Here is a 14,468-nt window from a genome sequence, read left to right as displayed (position 1 = left end):
GCCCCTTTGGCCATTGGATTTCCTGGAGTGGAGGGTCCCTGAAAATGCTTCTCAGATGGTTCCGATCCACTCGTGACAACAGGTGTTCCTCACTGTGTGTACTCCTTTTTCCTGGGCCCAGGTGAGAGTCCTCTGACGTAGGCATCGGTTGGATCCAGTCCTGGGGGACAAGAACGGACAGCAGCTGATGATGTTTCTTCACTGGAGCATCACAACAAAAGAACCATAAAATAGAGCTGGCTGAGGCTCCATTCTCTTATTCTCTTTTATAGACAAACACTGAGGAGAAAAGGGGACACGGAGCTGGAGATGGCGAAGTGGGATGGAGAGAAATAGAACACATGGTAGATGTTTGGAGGCGAAGCCAGACTGGGATGATTAGCCTGCTGGACAGGAAGATCGCTGGTGTGATGCAGACAACACACAGAAGATGGAGTCAGGTGATTCACCGTGAAGACCCCTGAGGAGATTAGCTCGGAGTAGAAAAGACGTGTTCTTCAGCTGTCTCCTCTCGACGTTCTCCCCTAGCATTAGAGTTCGGTTAGCTAAAGCAGAGACACGTGACTTTGACTTCTTCCGGTTTGATTTCTGTCGCTTTATTACAATTAAAGGTGAAGTTCTATAAATAGATTTGTAAAAGTTCCCTGAGAGGCGGGACGAGAAGGGACGGCGGTGGGCGTGTCCGGTGCGGGCGGTGGGCGTGTCCGGTGCGCAGTGAGGTTGCGCAGGAGGCCTCAGGGTGTAGTCTGCAGCTCCATCTTTTCCTGGCGGAGTTGGCCGATGGCGGCAGCGGACACAAAGAGCTGAAGCGTGTAGAAGTCCCGCTGTGGTTCAGAACACCGACCCAACAGCTCCAGTCTGGTATTCGGGACTCTATCGGGAGAGGAGCGGACTTTGGAGCTTTGGGGGAGGCTTCAGGAAAGTTTTTGGCAGAGTCGCACACTTTTTCAGGCCGCGAGGGGGCTGCCGAGGAGGGACGAGATGTCGACATTGATCCGGGCTGCGGTGGCCTGGTCCTGGCTGCTGCTGCTGCTGGGGGTCCGGGCTGCCATGGACGAATGTACGGACGATCGTGGCAACCCGCAGCGCTGCATGCCAGAGTTCGTCAACGCCGCCTTCAACGTGACCGTTGTGGCCACCAACACCTGCGGCTCTCCGCCGGAGGAGTACTGCGTCCAGACCGGAGCCACCGGGGTCACCAAGTCCTGCCACATCTGCGATGCCCGGGATCTCCGGAACCACCACAGCGCCGTGTACCTGACCGACTACAACAACCAGCAGGACACCACCTGGTGGCAGAGCCAGACCATGCTGGCGGGGATCCAGTACCCCAACTCCATTAACCTGACCCTGCACCTCGGTAAGACCTCTCCTGTCCGAGCCGCATCCTGACTGGAGACAGAAACGTCCCCACAGGCGACTCGCGTTAGTCCCGACCGGCGCTGGTTCCGACCCACAGAAGCTAATTGTAAAGCCAGGGTCCACTGATAAACCCGGGTCTGCTTCCTGGAGCAGGTGGGCACTAAATGAAGGATGAGGACCTGGAAAAATAGTAAAAGTGCCCTTTATTCGGAACCAGGCGAGTTAGTTTTATCTCTTGAATCTTGTTCAGAACTTTGGATCCAATCGTGAAATAAATGATCAAATTGACCGTGTGACGTCAACGACGTCGTCTTTGTGAAGGATCCCCATTCCTGGAAAGTTTGGGGAAGTGCTTGCAGGCTGAGGAGAACATGGAGGACATAGTTTTCATTGTTGGGGGTGGAGTGTGTGTGTGTGTGTGTGTGTGTGTGTGTGTGTGTGTGTGTGTGTGTGTGTGTGTTGCTGGGGGGTTCTACTGTTTGCTCAGACTGTGGCACTGCTGATTTTTCTCTTCTTAAACAGCCGGAGGTGTGAAGTTAGCAGCCTGGTTCCCCTCAAGGCAACAGGAAACCTGTGGATTCAGTTGCTGCTGGGGGGTCTGCTGGGGGGGCAGGTGGGGCAGGTGGGGGGTCTGCTGGGGGGGGGTGCAGGTGGGGGTGGACACACAGCTGCTGAAAGCTGCTTCACAAACACACTCCCGGTTATTTGAGTTCCAGGCCAGCGTTGTTCAATCGGAGGCTGTTTGAAGAGCAACGTCTCTCAGCTGTTGGGATTTCAGACTCTTTTAGACTCTTTTCCTTGTCCCCCCCCTCCCCCCCCCGGCCCCTGGTTGGTCACATGATGTCACGGTCATCCTCGCTGTAGAATCAGACTCGGTTTTAAAAATACCTGTCTATTTGTGCAGCTCAGCATTCCTCGGAGCTTCGGTCACGCTGCCGTCTGTAGCCTGAAGGTCTGGGCGTGCTCGCTACAAGAGACACGGCAGCTCTGGTGAAGCCGACCTCTGACCTCTGACCCTCGTGGTCGCACGTAAACACCCACCCTGATCTCGCTAATGAAGGTACCCAAATACTGTTGAGAGTCGGAGAAGTCCTGTCAGAATGTGTTGAGCTACAGACTCCGTGCACGGGCCTCGTGGCTCCTCCGTGCACGGGCCCCGTGGCTCCTCCGTGCACGGGCCCCGTGGCTCCTCCGTGGACGGGCCCCGTGGCTCCTCCGTGGACGGGCCCCGTGGCTCCTCCGTGCACTGGCCCCGTGGCTCCTCCGTGGACGGGCCCCGTGGCTCCTCCGTGGACGGGCCCCGTGGCTCCTCCGTGCACGGGCCCCGTGGCACCTTCTGGGTTTCAGCGGTGACGGTGTTTCAGGTTCTGCTTAACCTCTCGCTTCGTTCGCATCTCCGTGACCTCAATATGTCCTCAAATTTTGCCCCAAATATCAACTCTAACCCTCGTTTGTTCAATCAAGACTCGCATTTTCCACCATTAGACCGAAGCGAGGGACACAGGTGGCCAGTGGTTCACCTGTAGCGTTCCATCCCATGTTTGAGGGACACAGGTGGCCAGTGGTTCACCTGTAGCGTTCCATCCCATGTTTGAGGGACACCGGTGGCCAGTGGTTCACCTGTAGCGTTCCATCCCATGTTTGAGGGACACAGGTGGCCAGTGGTTCACCTGTAGCGTTCCATCCCATGTTTGAGGGACACAGGTGGCCAGTGGTTCACCTGTAGCGTTCCATCCCATGTTTGAGGGACACAGGTGGCCAGTGGTTCACCTGTAGCGTTCCATCCCATGTTTGAGGGACACAGGTGGCCAGTGGTTCACCTGTAGCGTAACCAAACGGACAATGATCAGATTTAGAGTGAAAATGAGACCAGAGAAGAAGAATATGGGGCTCAGGTGTGTTTCAGGTAGCAGCACCTGTGGGGCCTCCTGAGGTGAGGTGGACACATCCAACACGGTCACCTGATGTCACCTGTTCCTTTGAACAGCGAGCCAGGTGAAGTGCACTCCTGGTCCTCAGTCCAGGAAATGTGATGTTTGTGGAACACGTTTCTGTGTTTGGGAGCTCTGCGGTAGGAAGTGGACGTGTCTCCACTCGTCTGGGGAAGAAGAAAAGACCACGCTGCCCTTTGATCTGCCATCGTGCTTCCCTGGAGAATTCTCAAGCTTTGAAGTTCTTCTGACAGGAAGCCGTCGAGTCAAAACAGGGAACTTTGAGATGTTGCGCTTTGGATTTGGTCATTTCTCAGACAAAAGCAGGATAAAGCCGGCGTTAGCCCCCTGAGCGCGATCGTTAGCCCCCTGAGCGCGATCGTTAGCCCCCTGAGCGCGATCGTTAGCCCCCTGAGCCCCCTGAGCGCGATCGTTAGCCCCCTGAGCGCGATCGTTAGCCCCCTGAGCGCGATCGTCAGCCCCCTGAGCCCCCTGAGCGCGATCGTTAGCCCCCTGAGCGCGATCGTCAGCCCCCTGAGCCCCCTGAGCGCGATCGTTAGCCCCCCTGAGCGCGATCGTTAGCCCCCCTGAGCGCGATCGTCAGCCCCCTGAGCCCCCTCAGCGCGATCGTTAGCCCCCTGAGCGCGATCGTTAGCCCCCTGAGCGCAATCGTCAGCCCCCTGAGCGCGATCGTTAGCCCCCTGAGCGCAATCGTCAGCCCCCTGAGCGCAATCGTCAGCCCCCTGAGCGCGATCGTCTGCCCCCTGAGCCCCCTGAGCGCGATCGTCTGCCCCCTGAGCGCGATCGTCAGCCCCCTGAGCCCCCTGAGCGCGATCGTTAGCCCCCTGAGCGCGATCGTTAGCCCCCTGAGCGCGATCGTCAGCCCCCTGAGCGCGATCGTCAGCCCCCTGAGCGCGATCGTTAGCCCCCTGAGCGCGATCGTCAGCCCCCTGAGCGCGATCGTCAGCCCCCTGAGCGCGATCGTCTGCCCCCTGAGCCCCCTGAGCGCGATCGTTAGCCCCCTGAGCGCGATCGTCAGCCCCCTGAGCCCCCTGAGCGCGATCGTCAGCCCCCTGAGCGCGATCGTCAGCCCCCTGAGCGCGATCGTTAGCCCCCTGAGCGCGATCGTCTGCCCCCTGAGCCCCCTGAGCGCGATCGTTAGCCCCCTGAGCGCGATCGTTAGCCCCCTGAGCGCGATCGTTAGCCCCCTGAGCGCGATCGTCAGCCCCCTGAGCGCGATCGTCTGCCCCCTGAGCCCCCTGAGCGCGATCGTCTGCCCCCTGAGCGCGATGGAAGATGCACGTCAAGAGTGCTGCTCCAGTGTTGGTTCCCTTCAGCTGGGATGGGGCGGAGATGCAGCTGAGCTTTGGTTCCTGGTCCTGAAGCAGGAACCTTTGGGTAACTCCTGGAGCACAGCGTGTCAGCCCAAGTGGTCGGTCTGGAATGTTGAGGGAGGATTCTGTGGAAATGTGTGTGGGAGGGGGCAGCAGCGGTTTCCAGCTGTGCAGGTTCCCACGCCGAGCTCATTCCTCAGACTCACAACAATGGTCCTGCCCCCTCCTCTCTCACGTTGGTATCGTCTCAGCAGCTGGCCGCTCGGAAAGAAGAAGCTTGTTTTATGAGGGGAAGGTCCAGGCCTCCGTGAGTTTCCCACAGTGCACTGCTGCGGCCAGCAGGGAGACACGCTGAACTTCAGCCAGCAGCTGATTTCACCGTGAACCCACTTCCTGTCAAATGTAAGACAGCGTTCCAGGATACGACGGAGATGCTGGAAATTCTGAGATGGCAGCACAGCAACCAGGCAGATCAAATCCTGAAGGTCTTTTCCCAAATATGAGAGTTTTAAGGTTAAAAAAAGACTGTGCCTGAGTGACGGGCGTGGCGATGCAGCGGGTCAGGGTCAGGGGTAACCCTAACCCAGCCCTGACCCTAACCCTAACCTAACCCAGCCCTGACCCTAACACAGCCCTGACCCAACCCTGACCCTAACCCTAACCCAGCCCTGACCCTAACCCTAACCCAGCCCTGACCCTAACCCTAACCTAACCCTAACCCTAACCCTAACCCTAACCCAGCCCTGACCCTAACCCTAACCTAACCCAGCCCTGACCCTAACCCTAACCCTAACCTAACCCAGCCCTGACCCTAACACAGCCCTGACCCAACCCTGACCCTAACCTGACCCAGCCCTGACCCTAACCCAGCCCTGACCCTGACCCTAACCCAACCCTGACCCAACCCTGACCCTAACCTGACCCAACCCTGACCCTGACCCTAACCCAGCCCTGACCCTAACCTGACCCAGCCCTGACCCTAACACAGCCCTGACCCTAACCCAGCCCTGACCCTAACCCTAACCTGACCCAACCCTGACCCAACCCCGACCCGACCCGACCCAACCCTGACCCTAACACAGCCCTGAGCCAACCCTGACCCAACCCCGACCCGACCCAACCCTGACCCTAATACAGCCCCGACCCAACCCTGACCCAACCCTGACCTGACCCTAACCCTAACCTGACCCAACCCCAACCCAACTCTGACCCTTCAGAATGTCTCTGGTAAATTGTAGAATCGAAATGTAAGAAGGCTGGAGTTCAAACACACATGCAGTTGTTTTAAATGTTGGAACTGGGAGTTTGTCTATTCACTGCAGAACCTGAACATTCGTGTAAATGTTCACGAGACAAAGCTGATGGAGTGATGCGTTCAGGGTCAGTGTAAAGGGAAGGAGTGATGCGTTCAGGGTCAGTGTAAAGGGAAGGAGTGATGCGTTCAGGGTCAGTGTAAAGGGAAGGAGTGATGCGTTCAGGGTCAGTGTAAAGGGAAGGAGTGATGCGTTCAGGGTCAGTGTAAAGGGAAGGAGTGATGCGTTCAGGGTCAGTGTAAAGGGAAGGAGTGATGCGTTCAGTGTCAGTGTAAAGGGAAGGAGTGATGCGTTCAGGGTCAGTGTAAAGGGAAGGAGTGATGCGTTCAGGGTCAGTGTAAAGGGAAGGAGTGATGCGTTCAGGGTCAGTGTAAAGGGAAGGAGTGATGCGTTCAGGGTCAGTGTAAAGGGAAGGAGTGATGCGTTCAGGGTCAGTGTAAAGGGAAGGAGTGATGCGTTCAGGGTCAGTGTAAAGGGAAGGAGTGATGCGTTCAGTGTAAAGGGAAGGAGTGATGCGTTCAGTGTAAAGGGAAGGAGTGATGCGTTCAGGGTCAGTGTAAAGGGAAGGAGTGATGCATTCAGTGTCTGGGTGAAACAGGTGGAGTGATGCATTCAGTGGTCGTGTTTGAACTTGTGTGAGTTCAGCTTGTTATTAACTTTATTCTTTCAGACATCTGGATCAAAGTAGCACATAAACGAGCATGTTGACGTGTAATTACACACTGTATGTGCCTCCAGACCGTCGTCTGCTGGGGCTGGTTTGTCCCACAGGCAGAGCAGTGTCCTTGAAAGCACCGGCTACATTTTTCAGTGTTGTGTTTAATGACCAGCTGTGTGAGTGTTGAACCAACCAGGTTCTGATACCTGCAGCTAAAGTGGAACCAACCAGGTTCTGATACCTGCAGCTAAAGTGGAACCAACCAGGTTCTGATACCTGCAGCTAAAGTGGAACCAACCAGGTTCTGATACCTGCAGCTAAAGTGGAACCAACCAGGTTCTGATACCTGCAGCTAAAGTGTCAACATGTGACCGTGTCGTTGCAGGTTTTAATGATGGTGAAGAGGAGGGTTGAGCCGCTCTTCATCGACCAGCCATCACCGAGTTAGCAGCGGCGAGTTAGCAGCGGCGAGTTAGCAGCGGCGAGTTAGCAGCGGCGAGTTAGCAGTGACACTGGCTTCCATGGCCTACTGGGTCTTGGCCGGTCACTTCCTGGTGCACTCAGATCTTCCGGTTTTGAGTCGGGTCACGGTCACATGACATGAATTTCCTGTCCTCTGGAAACCGGAGTTAGTGTGGGAACTGGCCTGACCCCTGAGAGGAGCCGGGTCTCCTCAGACCTGCAGGAAGTCTGAGGCTGTTATTACAGACGGCGGCGTCTGAACAAGCAGATGCATGCAGGGTAATTTTAGCCTGCGCTGACAGCAGGAGGCGGAGCCAAAATGTGATAACGCCTCCATGTTAAAAGAACGTTTAAGAAAAACGCAACTGAGATTAAAGTGTGGTGGTTAAAATATCCTGTTGGGTTGTTGGAATGTCTGAACCCTAGGCTAACCCTAACCCTAGGCTAACCCTAACCCTAGGCTAACCCTAACCCTAACCCTAGGCTAACCCTAACCCTAGGCTAACCCTAGGCTAACCCTAACCCTAGGCTAACCCTAACCCTAGGCTAACCCTAACCCTAGGCTAACCCTAACCTAACCTAGGCTAACCCTAACCCTATGGCTAACCCTAACCCTAGGCTAACCCTAACCCTAACCCTAGGCTAACCCTAACCCTAGGCTAACCCTAACCCTAGGCTAACCCTAACCCTAGGTTAACCCTAACCCTAACTCGTCTTCCTCGGTCGTCTTCATCAGAGAGACGAGGAAGACGAGGGTGAGACAACCCAGCTGAGGGGTGCTGAGGAGGTGTGTGAGGATCTTGAGGAGGTGGCTCGGCCGGTTCAACAGCTCCTCATTCCAGCATCCTGTCCTGACATGAATTTCCTTTCATTCATCTCTGGAGACCAGAGACATCTGCCCCCAGCTATCAGCTGCAGTGGTGGGGGCCTTCATTGTTGGGGTGGGCTCCTGCTGAGGGCCCGAGGCCTGGAGGGAGGTCTGGAGGGTCTGGAGGGAGGCCTGGAGGGTCTGGAGGGAGGCCTGGAGGGAGGCCTGGAGGGTCTGGAGGGAGGCCCGGAGGGAGGCCTGGAGGGAGGGTCTGGAGGGAGGCCTGGAGGGAGGGTCTGGAGGGAGGCCTGGAGGGAGGCCTGGAGGGAGGGTCTGGAGGGAGGCCTGGAGGGAGGCCTGGAGGGAGGGTCTGGAGGGAGGCCTGGAGGGAGGGTCTGGAGGGAGGCCTGGAGGGAGGGTCTGGAGGGAGGCCTGGAGGGAGGCCCGGAGGGAGGCCTGGAGGGTCTGGAGGGAGGCCTGGAGGGTCTGGAGGGAGGCCTGGAGGGTCTAGAGGGAGGCCTGGAGGGTCTAGAGGGAGGCCTGGAGGGTCTAGAGGGAGGCCTGGAGGGAGGCCTGGAGGGTCTAGAGGGAGGCCTGGAGGGAGGCCTGGAGGGTCTGGAGGGAGGCCTGGAGGGAGGGTCTGGAGGGAGGGTCTGGAGGGAGGGTCTGGAGGGAGGCCTGGAGGGAGGCCTGGAGGGTCTAGAGGGAGGTCTGGAGGGTCTAGAGGGAGGCCTGGAGGGTCTAGAGGGAGGTCTGGAGGGAGGCCTGGAGGGTCTAGAGGGAGGCCTGGAGGGTCTAGAGGGAGGGTCTGGAGGGAGGCCTGGAGGGTCTAGAGGGAGGCCTGGAGGGAGGCCTGGAGGGTCTAGAGGGAGGCCTGGAGGGTCTAGAGGGAGGCCTGGAGGGTCTAGAGGGAGGCCTGGAGGGTCTAGAGGGAGGTCTGCCTGTGTTGCTGGGACCAAACTGGTCGAGGGTGACAGACCTGAAGCTCAGGTGGGCTGTGGGTCCAGCCTGATCTGCTCGTGTGAGAGTCCACAAACACCCACTTCTGCTTTCATCCCCAACATCAAGGTTGATAACACACACACACACACACACTCACAGATACACACGTGTCTGCAGACACACACACACACACACACACACACACACACACACACACTCACAGATACACACGTGTCTGCAGACACACACACACACACACACACACAGGTTGGTGTGTTTATCCAACAGAAGATGGGATTATTGCAGAGATACAGGTGGAGACTAAACACACCTGTAACACGGCAGTGTGAGTGTGTGTGTGTGCATGTGTCTATATGTGTTTGTATATCTGCGTGTGTGTGTGTGTGTGTGTGCACTGAGACTGTGAGGTCACAGGAAGTTCAGTTCTTATCTCAGGTTTTCTGACTTTAATCATTTACTGGACTCACTGAAGTTCTTCACCTAGATTATAAATGGCTCCCCCTGCAGGAAGTCTGGGGTCATGAGGTTCCTCCACCCCCCACTTACACACACACGTGCACGTGCACGTGGACCCACTTTGTCTTGAAAACTCAGTCAAATGAAGAGCAAACGGAACCGCACCGCATTAAAAGGCAAAAATCTAAGACTTAAGTGTGAAAATATGGTAATAAGGGTGGCGGATGTTGGCCCCCCCTGTCTGGCCCCCCCATGGCTACCCCCCCCTGCCTGGCCCCCCATGGCTGCCCCCCCCTGCCTGGCCCCCCCAGCGTCTTCCACAGAACGACCAGCTACTTGCAGCAGGGAGGGTTTAACAGGTCTGATGGTAGATGGGGACCTGGTCCTGGACCTGGTTTGGCTGGTCCTGGCTCTGGATCTGGAAGGGCGAGATGATTCCGATGGGGGCTGCTGAGGACCAGAGATCCCTCCTGAAACCCTGAACTAAACATTGCAGCCTCAGTGAAACCGTCCCTGCAGATGGTCAAAGTGTCCATTGTTCTTCCTCTGTGTAGGAATGTGATGAGCTCATCACAGGAAGTGTAACTGGACCTTTATCTCCACCCCCCCCGGGGTGGCGGCCATCGCTGTGAGGAGGATCTTTGAGGTTTCCCAGCAGCCCCTGCTCAGCTGCTGCGTCCCAGTGATGTGACGGGTCTCAGCACGCCGCAGCAATGCTGCTGTGCATGTTTGACCTGGAGCTGAAACGGGTCCACCAGCAGTGATGATTGGCCGGTTAGGGGGTTAGGGTTAGAGGTTAGGGGTTAGGTTAGGGTTAGGGGGTTAGGGGTTAGGTTAGGGTTATGGGTTAGGGGTTAGGTTAGGGTTATGGGTTAGGGGGTTAGGGTTATGGGTTAGGGTTAGGGGGTTAGGGGTTAGGTTAGGGTTATGGGTTAGGGGGTTAGGGTTAGAGGGTTAGGGTTAGAGGTTAGGGGTTAGGTTAGGGTTAGAGGGTTAGGGTTATGGGTTAGGGTTAGGGGGTTAGGGTTAGGGGTTAGGTTAGGGTTAGAGGGTTAGGGTTATGGGTTAGGGTTAGGGGGTTAGGGGTTAGGTTAGGGTTATGGGTTAGGGGGTTAGGGTTAGAGGTTAGGGGTTGGGGTTAGGGTTAGAGGGTTAGGTTAGGGTTAGGGTTAGGGTTATGGGTTAGGTTAGGGTTATGGGTTAGAGGGTTAGGGGTTAGGGTTAGAGGTTAGGGGTTAGGTTAGGGTTATGGGTTAGGGGGTTAGAGGGTTAGGGGTTAGGGTTATGGGTTAGGGTTACAGGGTTACAGGGTTGGGGTTAGAGGGTTAGGGTTAGGGTTAGAGGGTTAGGGTTAGGGGTTAGGTTAGTGTTAGGTTAGGGTTAGTGTTCGCTCCCCATCCGCTGGTTAGGGTTAGGTTTAGGGTTACCTACCTGTCCGCTGGTTCGGGTTAGGGTTAGAGGTTAGGGTTAGGTTAGGTTAGGGTTAGTGTTCGCTCCCCATCCGCTGGTTACGGTTAGGGTTAGGGTTACCTACCCGTCCACTGGTTGAGCCCGTATCTGTGTCTCCTGCAGGTAAGGCCTTCGACATCACTTACGTCCGGCTGAAGTTTCACACCAGTCGCCCTGAGAGCTTTGCCATCTACAAGAGGAGCAGCCAGGACGGCCCCTGGGTGCCCTACCAGTACTACAGCGGCTCCTGTGAGAAGACGTACCAGAAGGTGAACCGGGGCTTCATCCGCACAGGTGAGGATGAGCAGCAGGCCGCCTGCACTGACGACTTCAGCGACATCTCGCCGCTCACCGGTGGCAACGTGGCCTTCTCCACGCTGGAGGGCCGCCCCAGCGCCTACAACTTCGACAACAGCCCCGTCCTCCAGGTGAGCCAACAGGTCACTTGGTCACGAATGCTAACTCATGTGACAATGTGCTAACGTTAGCAATTACCTTCTAAAGTCAAATGGACCTTCACACGGAGAGACGTGTGATGCTACAAACAGACCAGTGAGGCGCTAAACAAGCTCAGCAGATACCTGAAGGGTTAGCGTCTGTGCACGTGCACGCTTCTGTGATGGCGTCATCGATGATGTCATGGCATGTTAGCGCCCGCTTTGCTCAGAACTGTAGCAGCGGGTTCTCCTGGCGCCACAGCTCTGTAAATAAACACATTTAGCTTGGTTGCGCCACTCAACACTTCCTTATTTGACCCGGCGACACACAGCTATTTATATCAGAGCGCCAGTGTTGGTGCCAGGCCGCCGCCGCTCGCTCATCCGGTCCAGCTGCCGCCGCCGCCGCCGAGCAGGAAATAAGCAGCAGCTGGACCGCGGCCCCCCCCTCAGGTGTCAGGTAACAGGTAACGCTTCCCAGCCCGGAGCTGTGGTCCATGAAGGGAGATGGGGAGGCTGCTGAGAACTATGGGGGACGCCGTGTCCAGGGGGGGACGCCGTGTCCAGGGGGGGACGCCGTGTCCATCCTGCTTAACGCCCATCACTGTGCACGGCGGGTGATGTTAGCTGCTTCCTCCAGAAGTTTGTCAGGGGAGAACTCACGGAGGAACCTCAGGGCTGATTAATGGCCAACAGGTTCCTCCTCCCTGGACGGGTGGAGGAACCTCCTTGTCCAGATGTTGGGAAAAGCTGCAGCTGCTGGAACAACAGCTCGTGTTCTTCTGACTCATGATGAAACCATGTGATGGGCTCCAGCAGCTGCAGCAACATCCCTCTGTCCAATCTGCCAAACTTCCAGCAGGACCACATCACGTCCACGCCAACCCTCCCTGGAGATGTCCACAGGACCAGAGAGTCCATGCAGGACCAGAGAGGGATGGACAAGATTATGTCCTCTTAACTGGGCCTGAAGATGTCCAGAAAACATCCGATTGACATGGCTCATGTGTCTTTATGCCTGTCTTCCCGAGAGTCCCGGACTCTGGGTCTCTGGACGTGTCCCCCGGTCTCTGGGTCTCTGGACGTGTCCCCCAGACTCTGGACGTGTCCCCCGGACTCTGGACGTGTCCCCCGGACTCTAAGGGGGTCACCAGTCACCATCTCTGCTCCCAGGTCATGTCAGGACGTCCTGCTGGACGCCAACCGTGCAGGAATGATGGTTTGGAGTTCTTTGTCTCCACTGATGTTGATCTGCAGAACACGTTTGTCCTTCTGGAGGCTGGACATGTCCACCTGGTCCAGCAGGTGTGTCTCTGCTGGTTCTGTGTGTCTGTGGTTTCCCATCATCAGCCCGTCTCACATGTTCCCGTGTGCTGTTGCCGTGGTGACGGGGCGTCGCTGAACCCTCTTCACCCAGTTTAACACCTTTTCTGGGAATTCCACAGTAAAAGAAGCTGCTGCACAGGTGGCAGAAGCGTGCACGTGAGCGGGCTGTGCACGTGAGCGGGCTGTGCACGTGAGCGGGCGGTCCCCTCCATCTGTAAACATCAGTCCTGTTGTGTCTCCTGCAGGACTGGGTGACGGCCACGGACATCAGAGTGACCCTGAACAGGCTCAACACGTTCGGGGACGAGGTTTTCAACGACCCCAAGGTGCTGAAGTCCTACTACTACTACGCCGTCTCCGACTTGCTGTTGGGGGAAGGTAAGGACTTAATGATTGACCCCTTCGTTAATCTTTAGGCTTTTACAGCTTTCCTGCTGCACCTGAACCTGCTCCGGAGCACGTTTCCATCCCAGATTCCACACATTCTCCAGCAGTCAGTCAGGACGACGGGGTTAAGGGAGTTGGGATGTGAATCACCTGTTTCTGCTGCACAAACCCCACCAGTGTTTGTCCAGGGAGGGTTAGGGAGGGTTAGGGTTAGAGAGGGTTAGGGTTTAGGGTTAGAGAGGGTTAGGGTTAGAGAGGGTTAGGGTTAGGGTTAGGGAGGGTTAGGGTTGGTTAGGGTTAGGGTTAGGGAGGGTTAGGGTTAGAGAGGGTTAGGGTTAGGGAGGGTTAGGGTTGGTTAGGGTTAGGGAGGGTTAGGGTTAGAGAGGGTTAGGGTTAGGGAGGGTTAGGGTTGGTTAGGGTTAGGGTTAGGGAGGGTTAGGGTTAGAGAGGGTTAGGGTTAGGGAGGGTTAGGGTTGGTTAGGGTTAGGGAGGGTTAGGGTTAGAGAGGGTTAGGGTTAGGGAGGGTTAGGGTTGGTTAGGGTTAGGGTTAGAGAGGGTTAGGGTTAGAGAGGGTTAGGGTTGGTTAGGGGAGGGTTAGGGTTAGGGAGGGTTAGGGTTAGAGAGGGTTAGGGTTGGTTAGGGTTAGGGAGGGTTAGGGTTGGTTAGGGGTTAGGGGTTGGTTAGGGTTAGGGTTGGTTAGGGTTAGGCAGGGTTAGGGTTAGAGAGGGTTAGGGTTAGGGTTGGTTAGGTTAGGGAGGGTTAGGCAGGGTTAGGGTTAGGCAGGGTTAGGGTTAGAGAGGGTTAGGGTTGGTTAGGGTTAGGGAGGGTTAGGGTTGGTTAGGGTTAGGCAGGGTTAGGGTTAGAGAGGGTTAGGGTTAGGGTTAGGGTTAGGGAGGGTTAGGGTTAGGGTTAGGGTTAGGGAGGGTTAGGCTCCCACCCTGGTGACTCGCAGGAGATTAGCATCACACCCGTAATTCCACGTCCATGGAAGATCTTTAATAATTGCGCAGCTCCGATAAACGTGTTGTGCTGCTGCGCTGCAGACGGCTCCGCCGACTTCCTGCCTTTAGTTTGCTGTGTGCCGGAGCGTCAGTGCAGAAAACCAGGTTTTCCAAAGTGTTCCCAAGGCCACGCTGTCATATCGATACTGCCCTCTGAAGGGGGTCAAAGGTCACGGGCCTCACCAAGAATTCCCCAGATTAGACAACACGGACAGGGTTAGGGAAGAAGTCGTACTTGTATTTGAGAGTGTAGAAAAGAGGCCAATGTTTGGATTTGTCCTCAAAGATCAAGCTAACGGCCTCAGCTGAAGCTAAAGCTAGCCTCATGCTGATGTTTTACTCCAAGTTTCTAAATGATCTTTGGTTTTGTGGAAAGTCGTTTGTTTCCATGTTGCAGCAGATCACGTCGACGGCGCTGGTGATATTTTTCCTGCTCATTGTCACTTTTTCCACATTTGTCTGCCAAGAAACAGCGGAGACAAAAAAGGAGCCGCAGCTCGTGTCCAGGCCTGTTGGTAGGAAGTTATTTCAGAGCTTCCTCCACAGGGACGCGCTCGCCTCCCCTCACAACTGTCTGAGCT

At 56.2% G+C, this 14,468-nt stretch overlaps 1 protein-coding gene across 1 annotated transcript in view; it reads left to right on the top strand.

Moving 5' to 3' along the window:
* Nucleotides 1-770: 770 nt before the first annotated feature.
* Nucleotides 771-14,468, top strand: part of lamc1 (laminin, gamma 1) — a 23,870-nt gene continuing 10,172 nt past the window's right edge. The window contains 4 exon segments of the mRNA XM_029830428.1: nucleotides 771-1,360; nucleotides 10,860-11,164; nucleotides 12,745-12,859; nucleotides 12,862-12,877. Of these exon segments, the coding sequence (XP_029686288.1) occupies nucleotides 982-1,360; nucleotides 10,860-11,164; nucleotides 12,745-12,859; nucleotides 12,862-12,877 (815 nt within the window). The 5' untranslated portion in view covers nucleotides 771-981.

The sequence above is a fragment of the Takifugu rubripes genome, chromosome 22 (assembly GCF_901000725.2).
Source record: "Takifugu rubripes chromosome 22, fTakRub1.2, whole genome shotgun sequence".
NCBI classification, from domain to species: Eukaryota; Metazoa; Chordata; class Actinopteri; order Tetraodontiformes; family Tetraodontidae; genus Takifugu; species Takifugu rubripes.
The sequence above is the reverse complement of the archived record's forward strand: the minus strand, read 5'-3'. Positions and strand labels throughout refer to the sequence as shown.